Raw genomic sequence first — 23,281 nt, 5'->3', positions numbered from 1 at the left:
CCTGTCATGAAGCTACTTTGGCTTAATAGGGGTAATTTCCCAAAGCATCACTATACAGTAGTGATACAGTCTAAAGTATTGAAATATTCTGTTACGCTGACATAAAATAATGTTTTTAATTGGAAGACACTTCTAGAGGTCATCTAGCTCAACCCTTGGCTCAAAGCCAAGATAACATCAGAGTAGAAAGGTTGTTCAGTGCCTTGTCCAGTTGAAATTTGAAGGTCTCCAAGTCTGAGTTTTGACTTCCTCCCTGCGCAGTCAGTTCCATCTCTTCCATGGGGATAGATTCCGTGACCACCCTTACATGTCTTTGAAGCTGCTAATGCTTCAGCTTCTTGATTGCCTCACATCTTTTTATTACTTACCTCTGAGAAGTTTGCTTTTGTCTTCAGTGGGTTTTATGGAGAGGACAGTAATTAGACACACAACCCTTCTCACCTCCCTCCCCCCCAGTAGTCTTTCCAGGATAAAAAAAGAAGCTCAGTTCCATGTAGCTTTTCATTATGTGCTGTGTCCACCAGTCTCCTAATCAACTAAGTGACCTTCGACTGTTTTTTTGTCTAGTTTATCACTGTCTTAGTTATTGGGTGCTATTGGGGGAGAATAATACACAGTCAGTACTCAGCTACAGCATCATGGATGTTGATTGCTGGGGAATAATGGCTTCTTTTGACTTGACTGCACTTTTCCAGTGCAGCAGTGGTAGATGTTTATAAGCTAGACACGCAGAGAGCTGTATGATCGTTCTCCTGTCCCTTGGGATAAGGAGAAAATAGGAAGTTGAGAAGACTCATAGATCAAGATACTGGCATTTTAATATGGAAATCAAAAGCTTTGCCCAAACAAGCAAAGTGAAAAGAATAATTGATTCTCTATTTCCCACTGGGAGGCAGAAGTTTGGTCACTTCCTGGAAAGCATGCATAGTGGTGGTTTGGTAAGACAAAACGCCACAACCACAGATATCCACCCTTCTTCCTTCTTTCCCTGAGCTTTTACTGCTGAATCTGACATCATGTGGTATGGAATATCCCTTTGTTCTGTTTCCCTGGCTGTGTCCCTTCTTGACCTCTTGTGCACTCCCAGCCTACTTGCTAGGGGTGGGACAGGATGGAAAAGAGAAAGGCTTAACGTTGTGTATGCATACTTCAGCAATAGCAAAACCACTGGTGTGTTATCCATGCTGGTTTAGCTACAAATCCAAATCACAGCACCATACAGGCTGCTGTGAAGAAAGTGAACTCTTCCAGCCAGACCCTGCACAGCAGCATGGTATGGGATTTACCTTTCTAGTCATGAGAGCCCACTTCAGGCTGTTGATGCCCACAGTTGTTTTCTGCAAGGCTGTTCTCTAACCTGTTAGTACCAAGTCTGTATTGTGGCATTAGCAGGTTTTCACGTTTATCTCTGAGTCATGAGATTCCTGTCAGCTCAGTCTTCGTGCTTGTTGAGGACCTTTTGAATAGCACCTGTGTTCTCAAGTGCTGTGACTGCTTCCTGGTCTCCCAGGCTGATGCTGCCTGCAGACCTGATGTGGATGCAGTTCCATCCTGGCTTTCGGATTACTGATAAAGTTGTTAACCTTTTGTTTGTTCGGTATCATCTCCTGAAAATTGCCTCTTCTAACTGGCTTCCAGTTAGATTTTCATAGAATCATAGAATCATAGAATGGTCTGGGTTGGAAGGGACCCCAAGGATCATAGAGCTCCAACCCCCCTGCCACAGGCAGGGACACCAACCTCCAGGCCTGGATCTACACAAGGCTGCCCAGGGCCCCATCCAACCTGGCTTTGAACACCTCCAGGGACGGGGAATCTACTACTTCTCTGGGCAGCCTGTTCCAGCACCTCACCACTCTTTCTGTAAAAAAACTTCCCCCTAATATCTAATCTAAACCTTCCCTCCTTTAGCTTTAGTCCATTCCCCCTTGTCCTGTCATTATCTGCTCTTTTAAAAAGTTGAATCCCCTCCTGCTTATAAGCTCCCTTCAGGTACTGGAAGGCTGCAATGAGGTCCCCCCGCAGCCTTCTCTTCTCCAGGCTGAACAAGCCCAGTTCTCTCAGCCTCTCTTTGTAGGGCAGGTGCTCCAGCCCTCTAATCATCTTTGTGGCTCCTCTGAACCCTCTCCAACAGTTCCACATCCTTCTTGTATTGCGGGCCCCAGATCTGGACACAGTACTCCAGATGGGGCCTCACGAGGGCAGAGTAGAGAGGGACAATCACCTCCCTGTTCCTGCTGGCCACTCCTCTCCTGATGGAGCCCAGGATACCACTGGCCCTACGAGCTGCAAGAGCACACTGCTGGTTCATGTCAAGCTTCTCATCCACCACAATCCCCAAGTCTTTCTCAGCAGGGCTACTCTCAAGAAGCTCTTCTCCCAGTCTGTATCTATGTCTGGGATTCTTCTGTCATAAACGTTATTATTCTTCCGTTTTAAAACATTAACCTCAAGCCTTTAAGTCTGTCTGCCTAGGCAGATTTTCAGATGCCTTCAAGTTGATATTTATCCAACTTGGTGCAAAGATGCTATGGGATGTAGCATCAGAGGCCTTGTTAGGCCAAAGTAAATGACTTCCATTGGTGTCCTTTGTACCCAGACACAGCTGTTTCCTCACAAAAAGTTGTAAATCAATTCTGGCAATTCTCAGTCACCTTGTTTTCATTCATGTGCACAGAAATGACTTGCAGAAGTACTTGCTGTATAGTTGGTCTGAGGATCAAGGTAAGGCTGATTGCCTATGATGCCTTAAATTCCTCTTCTCCCCCTACTTAGAAGATGAATGCAGCCATTATCAGGGGCTTCCTGTGGTCACAGTGACCTCTAAGGAAGAGAGTTTTCTTTGGTTGTGGTGGAATTGGACAACTGGTGATCTGTTTGCATTAGAAACACCTGTAGACTGTGTGAGGATTGTACTCACTTCTGAAAAACTGTGTTGGAGAGAGGAAATGTCAGAGTGAGAATTCTGCACAAGTACCAGGCAAACCAGGAGCATGCTGTCTAAAGGGAATAGGTCACAATTCTAAGAGTTCCATCATTTTTTCGGAGAAAGCAGCAGACTAAAGAAAGTGGGGGTAAACTAAGGTGGTGGAGACAGAAAAACTTGCATTTTTTTTTCCTTGTTTGCTGACAGACATATGAATCACTTGTGTAAACTTTGTATTTTAATGTAGCATTTTTTATTTTTTAATTTGTTTAATTGATGTTATCAGCATGTCTGGCAAACCTCATGTAGTCAGTTCCAACAAAAGGTAGTCCTGACTCTTGATATATTCTTGCAAGGGACAAAAGATAGTTAGAAGGCCTAGAAACCTGAAGACATTGGAGATGTTTGTTTGCCAGACTGACAACCATTAATACAGCATGGAGAACTTATGCAATTAGAGGACTTGAGCTTCAGACCCCTTTGAAGCTGAAAAGCTGATCATCTGTTTGCATTAGAAACAACAGAACACTGTGTCAAGATTATGCACACTTTTGAAAAAAGAAAATATTTTAGAGCCAAATGATTTGTTCGTAAAATTACTTGATTTTTGAAACTTCCTGCTCAAGACACTTAACATTTTTATATTTAAAATAAATTTGTAACAAATGTACTTTTAGCTAGTAAGACATATATCAATTAGGTATTGTAATACTATAAGTATTTTCAAATATGAACAAAAGTCTGCTCTAATGAATTCTCACACATGTATTTTTCAGGAGCTGGTGAATCAGGGAAAAGCACAATTGTCAAACAAATGAAGTAAGTATGGTGAAATACTATGATAGAGAAATGGGGTTTTTTATAAGTTGGATAGAGCATTTATTTTTTTTTTCTTCCTTCTGTAGGATTATCCATGAAGCTGGCTATTCAGAAGAAGAATGTAAACAGTACAAAGCTGTTGTCTACAGTAACACTATACAGTCCATTATTGCTATCATTAGAGCAATGGGGAGGTTGAAGATAGACTTTGGTGATCCAACGAGGGCTGTGAGTATTGAAGTATAAACAGAGATATACCTGAAATATCATCACATATATATATGAAATACAATATACAGCTGAAATACCCATACACTTTCAGATTTTGTCCTTTACAGAAAAAAGTTTGGTATCTGAAAAACTTCTCTGTGGGATACAAAGTTTTATAGAAAACTAAATGCCATTGGCCTTTACATGGCAAGGTGACCTACAGAGCAATCAGTACTGGGTTGATTCACAACTGTTTGATTTAGATACAGTTCTCCCAAGTGCTATCTAAATTTGGAGAACTAACTATCTCAGCCTTAGGGAATTTTTGGGAATAAAATGAAAAAATAAACCATGCAATCATGTCTATTTATTTGTATCGACTTGTGGACTGTTGTGCAAATCAATGTAAGTTAGAGAGCTTCATGTTCTTAAAAAAAGCACAGCTTAAATAGGGTGGCATCTTGCTATTGTTTGCACTTCTCAAATAAGTCATAGGCACAGCAGTGCCTACAAACATTGCTACCCTCTGGGCTTGACCCTCTTTCATCCTGAGTTCTAGAGTGGAGGACTTTACCTGCTGCTGGTACCCCCACCCACCCCCCTTTTTTTTTTTTTTTTTTTTTTGAAGATACGGATTTAGGATTTTTCCCAAGAAATAAGAGACCTTTTTCTAACCTTCTCTGTACCTTTTCCATCTGATTTCACCTAATGTCCAGTATACAAACCTCTATGTGCCACTCCAGCTATTGAAGATGGTCTGCAAAACTTATTCTTTTGGCTTATTTTTCTTCAGTCCTAATCTTATGTGATGACCCTGATTATGTCCACATCTGGTCAGGAGGTTAGAGGCTCTGAATCTTTCTGTGAAATACCTATGTTGGGTGTTTTTGCTTGTCCTCTGCTTCTAGGAATCCACTCCGTGCTGCAGTGCAGAAATTCGTCACCCAACTTGTTAGTCGGAATCGCATTGAAATTTAGTTTGGGATGTGTGCCTTTATTTTCTTTCCACAGAAATATGGAATGGCCACCAGTAGTTTTTGAAGCAGGAACTACCCTCGCTAGGTCTGTCAGTGAAGATGGAGGAAGTTGGAATGTTTTTTACTGTTCATGTATTGAAATATTTAAGGGAGCCAGATATTTTGTCATAGTTAATTCACTTTGTGAAATGCATTATGTATAGTTTTCATAAGGAAGATAAACATTGATAAGATTACATAAAGTGGGTCATAAAGTTGTATCTGAAATCTAAATCTAATTGACAGTCATGAATTATTAGTTCATTTTGCTTTGATAGTCATTTATGTACATACCTGAAACCTTTTTGGATTGTAAAAGTAACTAGCAAAAGCTTTGCTTTCCCTGGTTATTAATGTCTACGTTTGTTCTCATGTTTGCTGTTGTCTAGCCTTAAGACCAAAGTTTTCCAGGGCAACAGCAGTATCTTATCACACGTTCATTCAGTGTTTGTGCTCTGGAGTCCTCTCTGGGGTCTGGCAGTTAATGTTAGAAAGAGGCAGATGGTAGACCCACTTTACTAAATCCATAGTAAGAGAAAACAAGAGAAGTAAATTTAGGTGTCGGCAGGTAAAATTACCAGCAAGATGATTTTGAGGGCTATTTTATATGTTATATCAGTTTGAGGTCAACTGAGTTTGTTGACTTCAGAGAGCTGTATAAATGGTAATGCAAACTTTTGTCAGGGATAATTTTAATATAGATGCCCACCCCTTTGCACTTACATCTTAGTGGCACAATTTTTTTTTTCCAGAGCGACAATGCTTTGGAATGTCAGTGCTGAATTTTTACCAAATGTAAAGTCAGAAGCAGAAAAAGGAATTCAGAGCTTGTGTTTAGACATCAGTCCCACTTAAAAAAATAGTATGGTTACTACTTGACAATTGCGTTATGCCTTTCAAATTTTATTCTTTTTCACTGTAATTTTTGCGGGGGAGTTTGCAAAAAAAAAATCAAAATCATAATTCATGAGAAAAAATTACATGGAGATTATTTTCCTTAAATTTCTGAGGGTTTTACTCTAAATGGAATATTTGTTTTGAAAATCATGTGCTGTTGCTTGCCATAAATCTAATGGTAGACAGCCAGTTGAATAGTATGTTTTTAAAGTTATTAAATCAAAGGAGCACAGCAGCTTCAGTAATGGTCAGTCTCAAGACTAGTGTATCCTTCTTTGTCCTACAGGATGTTTAAGTACTAAAGTCTAAACTATATTTAGAGAGACAAGTTAATGAATGTGCTTTAAAGGACTGTTGTGGACCATTTTCTGAGTAAGAGACTTACTGTAATTAGCTAGAGAAACCGTTAAATTATTTTCACTGCATTATCTCATTTATGAAATCTGGTATAAAAATAGTGGCACCTGGAGAAGAAGCTGCCCCATTCCAATGTAATTAAAGGAAAGCATTGGGGAATAATGAAAATTGATCTTTATCATAGCATACTACCTCATTTGTGTCTGCAGTATTTATCATCCTTAGAAAAAGGAGTATGGGGGTAGCAGAGACCACTTTTAATGTTTAGGCTTTTGAAAAGTTGAAATTGATTCTCTTGCTTTACTTCCCCTTTTCCTTCCCACTTATTTGGAGTGTGTAGAGTTTTAGAAGTATTTGAACCAATATGTTTTGCATGTCTGAAAGACCATTTCACCTGTAAAGTGGTGTAATTATCCATGACAAAACTGATTGTCAGTTTCTAAACTATTTCTATCATGTGTCTCAGTACACTGGCTCTTTGAGATCTGCTGCTGCTCTGAATTGTAGGTCCTTGGCATTTGTACACACAAACAATATTTGAGACCAGAATTGTCATTCACATTTGTTTGTGCAGGCACATTGCCCAAACCCCAGTCAGTGAGATCTGATTATCCAGTCCTTTGATCTTTACTACTCTGTGGGTTTTTTATGGAATTATTAGTGAAATCCATTGAAGTTTTATGAGTTGCCCACAGTTTGTCCTGTGCATGTACAGTAAACAGTATTCTGTTAATTTGTTTGAAAAATGTTTTAGATTTGTAGCTACTCCAGCTTTGAAAAGACTTTTGGGACTATATATATATGAAAACTGTTGTTCATATGTATAGCTACCTATGTAGACATATATATGTGAATCTCTTTGGGTTTGCATTTAGTTGTCTGAACTGCAAGCTTTTTTGTTTTCAAGCAATGAATATAAGTCTTAAACATCTACAAACAATTTACCGTTTATCTGTCATAATCTTCGATGAGTTAAGTCTACAGCACACAATATCTTTAGAACAATCACCACTTCCTGTGCTTATCCTGATCTTGTGGCTTTTTTTCACAGCTTATTGTTTGAACAGCAAAGGTGATAGAACAGGATTTTTCTACAGATTTTCATCTGTATCTATACTTAGTGTTTTGTGAGAGTAACCTTATTTTTATTCTTTTTATTCCTCCTCTTTCTTGAAATGCTTTCAGTTCCTAGCTGATGTGCCTAAGTCTTTTTTTTTTCCCTTTGTCCTTTCTACTATCATTTGGTTTGTTGGGGGTTTTTATTATTATTTATTTTTATTTTTTTACAAACAGTACATGCTGTGTTGAAAAGCCACAAGTATGCTGATTTTCTGGCGGATGTACCTTGGCATTAGATCACATACAGCTAAAAACCAAGGTCAAGCAGCTACCCACAACAGAGTAGTAATATGGATCTCTTTCCTCTCCCAGCTGCTGTCTTTTTTTTTTTCTAATGCCTTAGAGGTCTAACATGTTTAAGTTTCTTTCCTCAGTCAAAATTGTATGAAAGAGGGTGACTGGTCAAATTCTGTTAAAAAGAGACTGGTGGATTGATATCCTGTGGTCTTAGGGTCACTTTTGGAGGCAGGTGTTACAGTCTTAAAACTCAGCATTTGCACTCGTAAAATCTTGATGTTTGCTTGATATGGCATTACCAATGAAATTCACTCTCTGTAGACTAATTAAGGTAATGTTTATTTTTAACTGATTCATATAGAATGGTTTTAAGAGGTATTTTTCTGTTTCCTTATGCATGATTTGGGAAGAAATGATCATTTGTCACTTTCAAAGACAGTGGGCTTTTTTCAAGCTTTAGTGATTAATGTGTTTTCTTCAATCAATATACATTGGCATTTCTGAAGGTTCTAGTATGCTTTGTAGCCATTCCATTCAGTTTGTGGTATTTGATAACCAAATAAGGTTGACTTGAGCACAAAATATGCTACTGCTGTTTATAGAAGCTTAGTTCAAGTTATGAACAGATCTGAAGAAGCTCTGTCAGCTAGTGAGAAATTTGTTTAACTAGTCTTTTTCTGTTGTTGAAAAAGTGGGAATTAATATCCTGTGCAGCACACAGAAACCAATTGTTTCCTTCACAGTGTTTGATTTGGTTCTGTTCATGTTTCCTAGGTTAAGTAACTTATTTGCTGAGTATCATTCTTAGGTGATAATACTTCTGTTGTATTTCTGTCTGTATCTCTTTCTGTTTGCATCTGAAAGGATGATGCTCGTCAACTCTTTGTGTTGGCTGGAGCAGCAGAAGAAGGATTTATGACTGCAGAGCTTGCTGGAGTTATCAAGAGACTGTGGAAAGACACTGGAGTTCAAGCATGTTTCAACAGATCGAGAGAATACCAGCTTAATGACTCTGCTGCCTAGTAAGTACTATGTGACAAGCAAGACTGCCCTTTAAGTAGTAGCTAAAGGAATAGAAATCTCATCCTTCTGAGGATTTCTGCTCCCATGTAGATAGTTCTACATTCTGAGGATTTCTGCTCTATCTGGACAAAAATCTTGGGTCAAAATGCTGCAACTAACCTTCAGGGTTGGGGTTGAAGAGGTTTGGTATATCTAGGAATTGGAGTCATGTCCTGACCAGTAGTTTCTTCTTCTTGAGGAAAACAAAAATTGCTTTAAGATGCTTGAATATGTTACATTTTTATTAGAAAAGTAGGACTCAGGTACCTGTTAGTACCTGGACATGTACAGGAAACTTGATTGTGATATGAATCTGTATTACCAAGTACTTCTGTGTTCATAATCGTTTCTTCTGTGGTTCAACTTTGCTGCATTTTTCTTTGTTAATTTCTTTGTCTCTGCTAGAAGTGTGTTGAGCAGAGGTAGTAATCAGGATGTGCCTTCTATGCTAGGGTATTTAATTAAAATAAAAATAGTAAGGAATCATCAAGGGTGTGAGAAATGTGATGGCAGCAAGTAATGGTAAGGCAGTTAAAGAAAAGGTGAGATGGTAGAGAATGGCACAGCAGTGGTATTGGCCTTACAGGGCAATTCTTAAAAGCTGAATTTATAGTTTTTAAAGGTTTTTTTTGCTTTCCTTAAGGTACTTCTGTTCTTTAGGCTACCTGTACGTAAACAAAGTGACTCTGAGAAGCTGGGGTAATGTTATTTTAGGCATGCTGATTGAATAGAAGGGCGATCAAATGGTACTGAAATAAGGGATGCTTCCAGCGAGAGTGTTACTTGTTTGCTGAAGTTGTTCTAAGGTTATAGAGGGTAGATGATAGCAAACTAAGCTCACAATGACAGATCTCTTTACGTAAGAGATAGCACTTGTATAAACTTCCTTCAATATGGAGTGCTTCGTTCAGAAGATCATTTATTTTTCTTTGGTAAACAACTCTGTCCTATTTTGGTTTTTTAGATACTGCTACCTTCATAGGGAAACTGTTTTTCTAACCATACAGTTGAATCCTTAAAACTTCTAACTCCTGGTTAGACTGAAAGAACATGATGCCTTTCCTATTTGTTATGAGCAAAGCACAAATAAGATTTGTATGGGTTTTGGAAACACTGGGCTGCTTGGCCTGCGTCACAGGAACTTTGGCAGTGAAAGTATATTATTGCAAAAAAAATATACAATTAGAAATTCTCAACAGAAAGTTAATTGTTATGTATCAAGCATTTTCTCAAACAAATAAATTTTGGCCAAAGCATTGAGTTGTTTTCATGCATATTATCAAATCCTGAGTAATTTTAGGCTTTGGTTACAGTTCAAAGTTAACTTGTAGTTCAGTAGGTTGCAGAGATGAAGGTAGTGTTCTAGTTAATGCACATAACATTGGTGTATGTGGAACCATGTTTCCATTTGGGATTTCAAAAGAAGAATTATTTGTAGCAGCGTCATGGAAAGGTTTCTTTTTAAGGTAAAATATTTGGGTGTCTCTGAAGCTTATTTAAAAAAATACTGGAAAATTGAGGGGAACAATGTGCCTTGTCTGTTGCCTTAGAGAAAGCTATTTTATAGAAGTCAAGCACAGTATAATGAATGGACCTAGAACTTCCGTAATTCATAAAATAATAACAAGATAATTATGAAGAACAACTGAAAGCAGTGTTTATTTTTTGCCTGCAGTTACTTGAATGACTTGGACCGGATAGCACAAACCAGCTACATTCCAACCCAACAGGACGTTCTCAGGACTAGAGTGAAAACCACAGGAATAGTGGAAACTCACTTTACTTTCAAAGACCTTCATTTTAAGTATGTAAATGATTCTGCATGTTCATCTGTCACAGTTTCTGTCAAGTTCCAAAAGAATTTGATTCCTCCCCACTGTTGTCCCCCTCTTTTTTTTTTTTTAAAAAAAAAAAGTTCTCATGCTTGGCTCAATTTGCTGAAGGGGTGGAGTGGAATAACTCAGAACAAATATGGAGATATTAAATAATAAATGTTTTCAGGTTTTTTGAAGATTTTTATAAAAATATTTTTTATATAAATTAGGTCTCAAAATATTCTGCTTTCTGCCATATTAAATAGCTGTTCTTTCATCAGATTATATCCTTTGAATTCATTTGGAAGGATGAAGGCTTATAAATGTTCTCTGGTTTTGTATGAAAGAGTAAATCCACTTTCCTGAAAAATTGGACTCAAATACGTGTTGTACATTAAGGTAGTACTTTATTTAGGTGTGAAAGTATGTGACTTCTGTTTCCTGTGATGTAGGATTTACAAAATAATGTTACTCTTCTGAACATTTTATGTCCAAAGACATTAATGATGAAAGCATAGGCCAGTATAAAATTCTACGTCCTTTTGATCAGGAGGAATGAGAAGAAAACTCAGTTAAACTCACATTGTATCTGCACTTAGATTGTACAGAGATTGCTGTCACCTTGTCTGTGCAGTCTATTTGTTTGCTATCTTCAGGGACAATATTTTCGTATAAATGCATAGCAAATACTGTAATATGAATGCTTCAGGGTCATCAGTACTGTGGCAATCCTTATTTTAGGGCTTAAGTATAGAAAATTCATGTTCATCCATAAAATAATAGCTGGTAAATGGGAATGAATCTTTTGTAAGCAGAGAGTGTCCTTAGCCAAGCCTCAAGAGAGGCCTTCAGTATTCTAAGGAGCTATCCATTTTCTCATTTTCTAGTATTTCTTGGTCAGTTCCCTATTGTAGATGGGTTTAAATTACTCTACATTCTCAATGGATTTGTATGCAGGTAGCTACTATCAAGTCTGGACTGTTAAAAGCCCATAGGATTACATTTCTGTAAAATTTGTAACTTTAAGGCAGACCTTTGGAAGTACGTTGTACACTTAAACACCTGTACAGCAGGTGTTCAAATTTTAGGTGCCTTAGGAGATAGGCTTAATGAGGTATTGGAAGGACTTGAAGAAGCATACTCTGATGTAATCTGAAAAGAACTTGGAAGATCAACTAAAGGTATAAAAGGCTTGATTATACCAAGGTGAGGGTACATAGACATGACTGGCTGTGCAACATTGTGTAATTAATTTTTTCATTGGTTTCTTTCCTGTTTTGCTAGGTGTGTAGATTCTTTGAAGCTGAATCTCATTTCAGCCTTCCCTGTAAAGCACTTAGCATAGCTTTGATTATTGATTCAATCTGAATAGCAAGTCGTCTTGATCCTGTTTCTGTAGACTACTTCAGAAAGTTGAATGTGATTATTTACTGAATTTTGTCGTCTAAGAACATCTTACTTTGTAAAAATGTTCTTGTCATGACTTAGCCTCATATGGAAATTAAGGTTTCAATAAAAATTATAAAACATTAGCATTAGAATTGGCATAAGTAGAGACTAAGGTATTTAAGGTACACAAGTACAAAATGTCTTCCTATGGGGTATAGTCATCAGTGATATTTGAGAGCTAAGTAGGACTAGGTGGCTGACTTGCCACTTGATGGAAGTTTTTAAAAATGTTTTTAGTATGGCATTATTCCACTGTAGAGTATTAAATGGACAATGAGCACTATAACCAAAAAGGAAACCTCATTAGAGGAAGTTCTGATTTTTCTGAAGGTTTTTGATCAGAAAGCCAAGGGTCTTGTCTTTTCTTCTAATTTGCTTCCTTTTCTATTTTACTGTGTTTTTTAAATAAAAAATCTAGCAGCCCCAAACGCTTTAAGGTTTCTAAAAATAACAACTGTAACTGAATCTTTTCAAGTACCAATTACCTAGAAATGTATTACACCAATGTTAAATCAGTGTAGGGTTTTTTATCTGTCTACCCCCATGCAATCTTACAGCACAGGGAAAACAGTAAAGTGGGATAATAAAACACATGTAAATTATAAGTATGTAATATGAGAGACTTTCCAGATAGGTATCATGTTTTTGTGAACACTTATCCTGCCTCAAAAAGTATCTGTCAAATTTAGTGTTTTGCAAGACTGGGGACTGGAATAAACAACTTGTATAACCTTAGAGGAAAGCTGTTGTAATAAATATCTTGTGTCCTTTTGGCCTATGTCACATTGCATATGGGTACTGGAATCATGTTCTTAAATAGTCTGAAAGAAACAGAACATAGCAAAGCTGGCAACCCCAGCTTTCAAAACTCTTATGCTAATGAGAGCACCTTGTCCAAGGCCTTAAATTTGCACAGTTGCATATAAACCGTTCAGAAAGGTTGAGTAAGTAACATACCTCTGTGGTGATTGTAGAAGTGTCTTTAATGCTTTACATCTAGTTCAGTCAAGTAATTTGTCTTAATGTGGCATAGTCTCCTTGAAATCTAATTGGAGTAGTCTGTTCTCTTTAAATAATGGAAAGTCATTGTCCTGGGTTTGGCATTTCTCTGATTTCTAAATTTCTCTTTCTAAAGCATTTCTTTAATAACTTCTTTTGATGAGGGGCATAGATTCAGCTGTTACAAACTTCGGTTCTTTCAGCACTGCCTTGTACTACTTTTTATGTTGTAACAGGCTCTGATGTACCTTGCATTGGCAAAATGTGGTTCTCTTTAGTCAAACCACAGATGGTAATACAGAGTTTAGCACTTGAAGCAGAAAGATGGGCTTGCACACAACCCTGTGTGCACACCCTACCGTGTCAGAAGGTGGAATCAGTGATTTATCATCTCGAAACATTTTAAAATTTTATCTGCAGGTTAAGCTGCTTCTATGAGTGTTTCAGTCTCTTTGTGACTCTGACCTAATAGGCCTCAGTATGACTTAAAACAGGGCAGATGGAACTTTGCTCTGTTCAGAATGGCTGTTTTTTTCTGAAAGATAATTGCAGCCTTCTCTTTTTAAACAGGAATTTTGTGTACTGACTAGGTGTGTGTTTTTCTGCGTCTCTACTTCCCTGTACTGATACAAATGGAGAAATTTCCTATTTTTGTGACATTTTGCCAGATAAGGCTTTTGTAATAAAACTGGCCATTCTGTGGCTTACAGCAGTGCATGGAGATGCAGGAAATGGTCTGCCTTCCGTTCTTTTCCTTCTCCCTCCCATTTGAGTATTTTTGCACCTACTGAATTTTAAGCAAAAATCAGGCCTTTTCTTTGAAAAGAAGTTACAAGCATTAGCTTGTAAATAAGAGGAAAAACTTTGTGTGATTGAATATTGGTGAACATAGTGAGGGAACTAACGTGTGATGTATTTAGATTATTTTGAAGCCATAAGTGGTTGCAAGAATTTGAGACAACAGACTTTTTCTTTGATAGCCACACAGCAACAAGTCCCAACTAGATTTGAAGGGGGATGGGGCTGTTGCTGGATTCCCACCAGTGGGGCAGTGTTCTGGTAGTAATGAGAACCAGAAGACCTCACACACTCCCCCCCCCCCCCCCCCCAAGACAAAAATGGTGTGCTCAGCTTGCTCCCTGAAATGCCTGTATACCAGTGCACACAGTACAGGGAATAAACAGGAGGAGTTGGAAATATGCATGTGGTAAAGGGGCTATGATCTAGTTGCAATTACAGAAACATGGTAGGACAACTGACATGACTGGAATGTGGCCATGGATGGCTCTGTCCTCTTTAGGAAAGACAGGTCAACAAGGAAAGGAGGTGGAGTTGCTCTTTATGTGAAGGAGCAGCTAGACTGTATTGAGTTCTGTCCGGGGTGGACAAGAAATGAGTTGAGAGTTTGTGGGTGAGAATTAAAGGAGTCAGGGATGAATTAAGCAATCTGGACATCCATAAATACATGGGTCCTGACGGGATGCACCGGAGGGTGCTGAGGGAGCTGGTGGAAGTCATTGCTAGCCCACTGTTCGTCATCTTTGCTGAATACTGTGAAACGGGAGAGGTGCCTGAGGACTGGAGGAAAGCAAATGCTACTCCAGCCTTCAAAAAAGACAAGAAGGAGGACCCCAGTAACTACAGACCAGTCAGCTTCACTTCCATCCCTGGAAAGGTGGTGGAAAGACTTACCCTTGGTGCTGTCTCTAGGCACATCAAGGATAAAAGGGTTGTTAGGAGCAGTCAGCATGGTTTTACCAAGGGGAAGTCATGTTTAATTAATAGCCTTTTATGAGGATATCACCAGATGGATAGATGATGGTAGGGCGGTAGATGTGGTCTATCTTGACCTCAGTAAAGCATTTACATCATTTCCCACAGCATCCTCGTGGCCAAATTGAGGAAGTGTGTTCTGGAAGGACCAGTAGTGAGGTGAATTGAGAGCTGGTTGAAGAAGCCAGTGAGTTTTGATCAATGGGACAGAGTCTAGCTGGAGACCTGTACCTAGTCAAGTCCCTCAGGGGTCTGTAGTGGGACCTGTACTGTTCAATGTATTTATTGATGACCTGGATGATGGACTATATAGAGTGCACAGTCAGCAAGTTTGCTGATGACACAAAACTTGCAGGGTGGGGGTGGATGGAGGGTGACTGACACACCAGAGGGCTGTGCTGCCATTCAGCAAGACAGACAGGTGGGAGAGCTGGGCGGGGAGAAGTTTAATGAGACTTAACAAGAGCAAATGTAGGATCTTGCATCTAGGGAAGAGCAACCCCAGGTACCAGTATAGGTTGGGGACTGGCCTGTTGGAGAGCAGCATAGGTGAGATAGAACTGGGGATCCTGGTGGACAGCAGGATGACGATGAGCCAGCAATGTGCCCTCAATGGCTAAGAAGGTCAATGGCATCCTGAAGTGTATTAGAAGGGCTGTGGTTAGTAGGTCAAGAGGTCCTTCTCTCTACTCTGCCCTGGTGAGACCACACCTGGAATATTGTGTCCAGTTCTGGGCCCCTCAGTTAAAGGACATAGAACTCCTTGAAGGAGTCCGGTGAAGGGCCACTGAGATGATTAAGGGAGTAGAACACCTTCCTTATGAGGACAGGAACTGGGCCTCTTTAGCTTGGAGGAGACTGTGAGGGGTGACTTTATTAATGTTTATAAATATTTAAAACGTGAGAGTCAGGAGGATGGAGTGAGGCTTTTCTTAGTGATGGCCAGGGATAGGACAAGGGGCAACAGGTGCAAGCTGGAGCATAGGAACTTCCATGTGAATGTAAGGAGAAACTTCTTCACTGTGAGGGTGATAGAGCACTGGAACAGACTGCCCAGAGAGGTTGTGGGCAGTCTGCTTCTCTGGAGACATTCAAAGCCCACCTGGATGCGTTCCTGTGTGATTTAGTCTAGGTGATCCTGCTCTGGCAGGGGGGTTGGACTAGATGATCTTTCAAGGACCCTTCCAAGTCCTAATGTTCTATGATTCTGTGAAGTCCATGTTCTCCCTCTTTGAGAAGATTGTACAAAGTGTGCAATGTATATATCACTGCAGGATACCACTGTTTGTCTAACTTTTTTTTTTTTTCTCTTTTTCTGCGGGGGGAGTGGAGTATGGGTAAGGCGGTGGGGGTGTGATGGTGGTCCCATTTTCCTCTGGCTCCACAGTTCATTACATCAGGATGCAATTTATCTGGCTTGCAAAATACTGGAAGTTCCTAATAATGTCTAATGAAAGCTCTGCCTTTCAAAGTGGCAGTAGCCCATAATAGTAAATAGCCATTTAAAACATTTTGATAGCAGAGAAAAAGCAAATCCATTCATTTTCTGATAATTTGCTGACCCTCTGCTGCCAAGTTTTGGAATGTGGTCTTTCTTTATTGCTTTATTTCTGCTAAGCTAAGAAATCAAACAAAACAAGAGTCACCCTTGGCCATTTCACAAATACGTATTTATTAGAAGGAAAATTATTATTATTATGTAATATTTAGATTGTCTTTTAAGATAATGTTGAAAATAATTTTAATGTCTCAAACCCAAACCTGTGTTTAAAAATGGACAAGTGAAAAATAGATCAAGTTGCAATCTGGTTTTGGAGAGTGAGAGAGGAGCTGAAACTCACTGGGACATAAGACATTCTTGATGACTTTGAAAAATTGAAAGATTATATTCAGAATATTAAAACAACAATAATAAAGTCAGTGTTAGTTGTACCACTTCCTTGGTATTACATTATTTACAAGTATTAAAGAATCATAACATTGTTAATCAATACCCTTTATTATTGTAGCTTTATATTCATTTGGCCTGAAGGTTGAATAATACTTTTATCTAGTTTACATTTAGTAAAACTAACTGTATTTTTATTTTTTTACAGCTTACAGTTAACTTTATTAATGAAATATAGTGTTGTAAATCAGTTTTGTTTAGCTTTCATCTCTATTTTTCTCATGTTTTGTAAAACGTGTAGGAAAGCTTGCTAGGGTTTAATATTATTGTTCTACACCAATGCATTAAATAGTAATAAACACTGCAAATTTTTATGCCTCTCTTAAAATGTTGTGGTCAGATTTACACAGATTTTATTGGTTAACATTGAGAAAGTTAGAAATTCCAAAGTTCATTTCCTGCTTTATACTTCTGTATTGCAGAATGTTTGATGTTGGAGGCCAAAGATCAGAGCGGAAGAAGTGGATTCATTGTTTTGAGGGTGTTACAGCAATTATTTTTTGTGTGGCGTTAAGTGATTATGACTTGGTCTTGGCTGAAGATGAAGAAATGGCAAGTACCTTAACTTTGAAGACGACAGTAGTTGTTGGATAGAAACTAAATAAGTTTGAAAGGAAATCTATATATGTCTTTAGACTATTACTGCTTTATAAGATGTATGGGGTTTGTGTGAAAGGTCTCAGAGAAATGGTGATGTAATTCATGCTTTCAGGTTACAAAGTATTTCTTCGTGTTCTCAGAAGTGTTCTTTTCAGCTACACTCTTTTATGTTTTAAATGACATGCAAATTCATGAGGATAGATTGTCAGTAACACACATTCTAGTCTCTTAATGAATACTAGGAGTATAAGAAATTGATTGACTTATTTGTTTCTACTTTGTTTTCTGTTTTCCTTTCCTTCCTCAGTCTTCGGTTTTTGTTTCTTTCCAAATATGTTTCTGTGATCTCTTTCATTAGTTCCAGAAATTTTTCACTTCCAACCCTCTCCATTTCTTTCTTCTTGTTCAAGGTGTGACTCCTGTACCAGTATGCACAGAGCATGCAGGCTTTTTTTTTTTAGTGGTCTAAAGTGATGCTTATCTGTTGTGTGTCAATCATTAACAAACTTCTGTGCTCTTCCTCATGTTCTGCTACTTCTTATAAAATGCAGTTATGGGAGGAAAGTGAAATAAATCACTTTCGACTCAAATGTAGTCAAAGAGGATCTACTTATATGACTGGAGCCTGGCCAAAGTACTTAGATTTTTTTTTATAATTTTTCTACAGCATTAAGAATTAGGGCAAGAGGAAAAAAAACCTGCTCACTTGCTTCGCTAGTTCTATAGAACTTTTGATTTTTCCTTGTGTTGGAATCTCAGCTAAGTGCAGAATTTAATTATCAAATTCTAGAACATCTAATCTGTGTAAGACACATTCAGGTAACTCTACAACTCTTGTAGAATATGTGTACTGCAAAATATCAAAACACACCAAAAATTTCTAAATATCGATCAGCTTAAGCCTCAAAATGAGTGGGATGAGGGGGGGAACTAGTTGCTTAGAAACTGCTGTGGAAAGTGTTCTTTATAGTAACCTTGGCCTTTCTGTGTTTCCCTGTGGTAAGCTGAAATTCTGGATGCCAGAACCTGAGTTCTGTAACTTTTCTGGTTCGTTTGTAACTAATCAAAAATATGTATCCTGATTTTAGTACTGACATCTGATAAAATACAATATGGTTTTCTTTCAATTACAGAATCGGATGCATGAAAGCATGAAATTGTTTGACAGTATCTGCAACAATAAATGGTTCACAGACACTTCTATTATTCTCTTCTTGAACAAGAAAGATCTTTTTGAAGAAAAAATCAAAAGGAGTCCTCTCACTATTTGCTACCCTGAATACGCAGGTATTGGAGGGGGGCAGAGATGTCAATTAGTTTTTGATTAAATTACCTCATTTTGATGCCCAGATCAGGAGGACTTTAAAAGCTCTAGATGTCAAACAGTTTAAGTTGGGGGTGGGGGGTTGGAGGGGATGGATCACAAATAAAATAATGCTAAGTCAGATTCGTCTTTTTAACCAGGTGAAATTACACTGGTCCCCTGACAGCTGTTCTGCTGCAGCTCTTTCCAGCCTAATTTATTTAGCCTGTTCTTTTTTCTTTGTCCTATTTTTGTACTTGGGTGTAGTTTATTTTTTTCCACTAGCAGGAATCCCTGAAGATACAAAAGAGTTTATTTGAGCAGGGAGTTTACATACATGTTAGAAGTAGGTAGATTTAGATGGGAAATACAGAGCAAAAGAGGATGACGTGCTCTGACTTGGCTGGCCCTGTGTGGAGCCTTGTGTTAGACTTGATGATCCTTATGGGTCCCTTCCAACTCAGGATATTCTATGATCCTATGATTTCTTTTAATTATTCTTAGCCTTTTTATATATCATTTTCTTTATAACTGCAGTCTACAGAATTTCTGCATTAAAGTTGAAAAGCGTAGGACAAATATGTATGCCAAATGTGTTTAATTTGGTTTAGGAAAACCCCAAACCTTTTAAAAACAAACTGAAAGGAAACAAAATATCCTAATCTAGGGAGAAGTGATGGGTCATTAATGGCTTGCCCTGTCTGCCACTGAAGCAAATGGAAAGATTGTTCCTTCAGCTGGAATTGATTCCTTAAGTTTTATTCTTAAAAATGTGTCCGAATGGTTTCCATTAAAGACTTACTTATATTTTAAAGCAACGGCTGTGAAATTACTCCTCTTCAAGTTTAGGTTAACTCTGGCCAGAGAAACACTTCCTTCGGAGGCAAAGTATGCATCTTGTTCTTCCTCAGTTTGAAATCTGCTTACTAGGCAATTTTCTTCTTCTAGGATCAAACACTTACGAAGAAGCAGCTGCTTATATTCAGTGTCAGTTTGAAGATTTGAACAAGAGAAAAGACACAAAGGAAATCTACACTCACTTCACATGTGCCACAGACACAAAAAATGTGCAGTTTGTTTTTGATGCTGTAACTGATGTCATTATTAAAAATAACCTTAAAGACTGTGGCCTCTTCTGAGAACAGACAAAAGGTTGTTAAATGGTGAATTACATGCCTGAAAACGGGACTTAGGCATTTGGAATATGCCCATGCTGTGTAAAACCTGCATAGATATACTTAATTCTCTCTTATTTTATTTCTAGGTTTGGAGAACGACTTCGCACAATTCTAATCTGATTCTTTTCAAGGTGAAAGAAATAAATGCATTGTGCTGAATGATAGATCAGTACTGTACTTGCCTGTTTTAACAGCTTTATTTATGTTTGTCTTGTAAATTTAAGTAATTAGTTAACACTGAGATGTCAGTTGATTGTATGTAAACTTATAATTGTAGTAATGTATTTGTATAAACGTTGAACGGAATATTTTAGTAACTTGATGTCCTCTAAAATTTCCATGTTTTATGAAGATACTCTTAGAAGAGACAGACACTTTTTGCCTTTGAATTATTTAAACATCTTGTAAAATTAAATTTTCTTTTAAACTTAAGGGTGCATGCTGCCTTATTCTTCATTTTTATTAGTAAAACTGTATATGGCGTTAGCTATTTTGATATTTAAACAGCCTCATACACGTGCTCAGATTTAACAAAATATAACCAATAAAAATGTTTTTGCCTTAAGTTTTGAAAAAATCTTTTGATAAAATTAAGATAAATGCAAAGATTATTTTTTAAATTTAAATTAAATCCACAGTTTATGAAATCTGGGCTTGCAGTCTTTGCAGTGTAAATGTGGCAACATGGAGAAATTGAATTTTAAGGCTCAACTCTCATTGAAGCTGATGGAAATGCGCAAAGGAGGTTATTAAAACCATTTATACCAATTAAAAAAAAAGTTTGAAACTGTGGTCTTTACTCAGTGGAGTGAATGGCAAAATTACCTTGGGTTTTTTTAATAGAGCGTTAACACAGGCTGGACTTTTTCTGTCTACTTAAGTAAAATCATGTTCTCCTTGAGCTTTTTGCTATTTTATGGTAATAAAACTAGTTTTATTATTAAATAACCGTAGATAGAAATACCAAGTTCTCCCACAAGACATGGCACAGTGGCTTCACAGATTAAAGCAATTTCCTGTTGCATATGAAAAGAATCTTCAGAATTTTGGATAGGGTGTTTTAGTTACTTGCAAATGCCAATTCTTTAATTTCCTCTTTAATTATAATTGAAGTCTCACAGTCTCCTTAATAAGTTAAAGAATATGATTTTCTTCTGCTTATGCTGTCATTATGTGATTTGCTATCTTAGGTACTTATCATCCATTGCCTTATGGGTAGTGCCAAAACTGGTTTTTTATACAGATTTTAAAATTAATACGCTTCTATTTGTAAATAAGTTCGTGGTTGGTTGTCTTAAATGTTTGTCATCTAGGAAATACAAATGTACCTAACTTGGAAATAAGGTTTTCTATAATTGTTAAAATATTTCAGGCAGCTATGGTTAGTTCTTTGAGAAGTAAATGAGTCTGAACCTGTTGCTATTTTTCTATGTTATCTCAGCATTTATGTTAGAAATGTTGAACTAAAATATTTAAGTCATTGTTCTCTATTTTAATTCTTAATTCTGTATGTGTTCCATTTAGACTTCAGCTTGAGTAAAACTTACCTGCATTTCTCATTCCTTAATGCTTCTTTTGTTAGGTACAGAATTTCTAAATGCATTTCAAATGAAAGATTAGAAAGGAGATAATGTGTTACTGGAGGTTGTTAAATATGTTCATACGTTATGAGCTCTTTCGGCAGTTATGGTAAGCAATCTGTATATCCTAGGCTGCTTTTAATTGTGCTTTACAGTTCTGGAGAGATAACTGACTTAAAATCTCATTGAACTACTTTGTGGAAATTGTAATTACGCATACGTTCAAGTTGGTTTTTGTACTTAATGTAAAACAAAAATTGGGATTAATCAGATTACATAAATAAATCTAAATTTTGTGCCTTGCTTGAAAGAAATGTTTTTCATTACATGTGCTGATGGAAATCTTTTTACATCCATCCTTGGGAGATAACTATGTAATAAAAATCAGAAGATACGAAGTCAAGAGTAAATTCAAAAGCTTCATGCAAGAAACAGTAAAATGAAAAAAGTCTAAATGGATTATGATTAATTCTGAAGTATTTTTCCTTTACCATTGTTCCTAACACATTCAGTTGGAGAATTTTTAGAATTTTGTAAGTGGCATTTTCTGAAGTAATTACATTTTAACACAGACAAAATTGTGAAATACTTTTGCTTGCTAGTCTAGGCAGATGACCATGTTTCTTCTGGCGTGATGAATGGGCAGCAGGTATGTTTCCTTATAGCTGCTCTATACTGGTTGATCAGTCTTGGTCCTGAGGTGAAGGTTGTCAGCCTTAGGCACTGCACTAGGAAAAGCTACCAGAGGATTTATGGGCAATAGTGAGAGCCACACGGTTTTCACTGCCATTGTAATAAGGGTCCACTCCATCTCTGTTCTGTTGGGAAACGTATGAAGGAAATCCTGCAGCTCTGCCTCTGTCCAGAACAGTCTTGTCCGTCAGCAGTCAGCCTCAGTTCTCTTCCAGTTCTCCATTCCTCTTGTGCAAAGTATCTGGGCAAATTGCTATTTTAGTCTTGCATGAGGACATTCCCTCTACTAGCTTAGATACTCCTTCAGATTGTTTTAAATATTCTACATTTTTAGTATATGTAGCAAATTGGAACCTTATGAGGCTTCTCCAGCCTTTGTGGTCTTGTGAGCTTATTGTCTGTGGTTGAAGTTGCTCAGATATCATTAGACATGTAGTTATTTTTAATGGGCTTCACCGTGTCAAGGCATGAGTTAGAAAATGCTATTTGGCTTCAAGATGCGACCTATTGAATTTGGTGAAAGTTTGATGTAGTAACTTCTTAGTAACTAAACCAGGGTCAGGATGGTAGCATGGGAACAGTGTAGCATTTGCTGGATTGCAATTTCTGTTTCCCTGTGTGCAATTAGCAGCTTCGTGATTTAAATTCTACATGAAGCCTTAGGGAGCTGAGCAGCATGATGGCTGGTATGCATTTAGAATTGGGGAAAATTATAACTTTCTGTTCCAAATCAAGCAAAAAGGAAACCCTACCAAGACACTGGCTGTCCTGCTGTGTGGATGTCTCTTGAAGTTGTTATACTTCATATTAATAACTAATAGCTTGTGGGTCAAAGAGTAATGCCAGGGTTGTTAAACTTCAAATCTGTGACGCTTTCATTTTGAAAAAAGTGCAGAAGGTGCAATAAGAGGCTGAAAGGAGCTCATCCTCAAATAATTCATAGCCTGTGAGAGTGCGCTAACAGGCTATGAATGAGGAACGTGGTACTGAGGAAATGCAAATCTAAGGGGCATGTTTTGTTGAGTATCTTAATTATTACCAGTCATTAGCTGATATCGCTGCCTGTGGTTGTCACATAAGTTTAGGTCTTTTGGACTCTGAAGAACAGGAATATTAAAATGCCACTTGCATAGGTACAAGAGAACCATTTCTAGTTCTGGGTCGGCAGTTCTTTTGCAGAAAAGCTGCCTTGAGGCAGAGGAAGCCAGGAGCAGCATTTCAATCGGTTATGTTTCCAAGCCATGGAAATATGTTGTATTTAAAAATGTGTGAGTTAAAATGTATTTATCAAACATTTTATC

The 23,281-nt window shown here is 37.7% G+C and overlaps 1 protein-coding gene across 1 annotated transcript in view; it reads left to right on the top strand.

Annotated features, from left to right (window-relative positions):
* Positions 1-20,559, top strand: part of GNAI1 (G protein subunit alpha i1) — a gene marked incomplete at its 5' end in the record, with an annotated part of 36,591 nt that extends 16,032 nt beyond the window's left edge. Inside the window, 7 exons of the mRNA XM_084261377.1 lie at positions 3,703-3,745; positions 3,832-3,973; positions 8,446-8,603; positions 10,319-10,447; positions 17,049-17,178; positions 18,360-18,513; positions 19,478-20,559. Coding sequence (XP_084117503.1) covers positions 3,703-3,745; positions 3,832-3,973; positions 8,446-8,603; positions 10,319-10,447; positions 17,049-17,178; positions 18,360-18,513; positions 19,478-19,668 — 947 coding nt within the window. The 3' untranslated portion in view covers positions 19,669-20,559. The remainder of the gene's footprint in view (positions 1-3,702; positions 3,746-3,831; positions 3,974-8,445; positions 8,604-10,318; positions 10,448-17,048; positions 17,179-18,359; positions 18,514-19,477) is intronic.
* Positions 20,560-23,281: the final 2,722 nt, after the last annotated feature.

Source organism: Gallinula chloropus (assembly GCF_964237585.1).
Source record: "Gallinula chloropus genome assembly, chromosome: 1".
Classification (NCBI taxonomy): domain Eukaryota; kingdom Metazoa; phylum Chordata; class Aves; order Gruiformes; family Rallidae; genus Gallinula; species Gallinula chloropus.
This window is presented reverse-complemented; position numbering and strand designations above follow the sequence as displayed.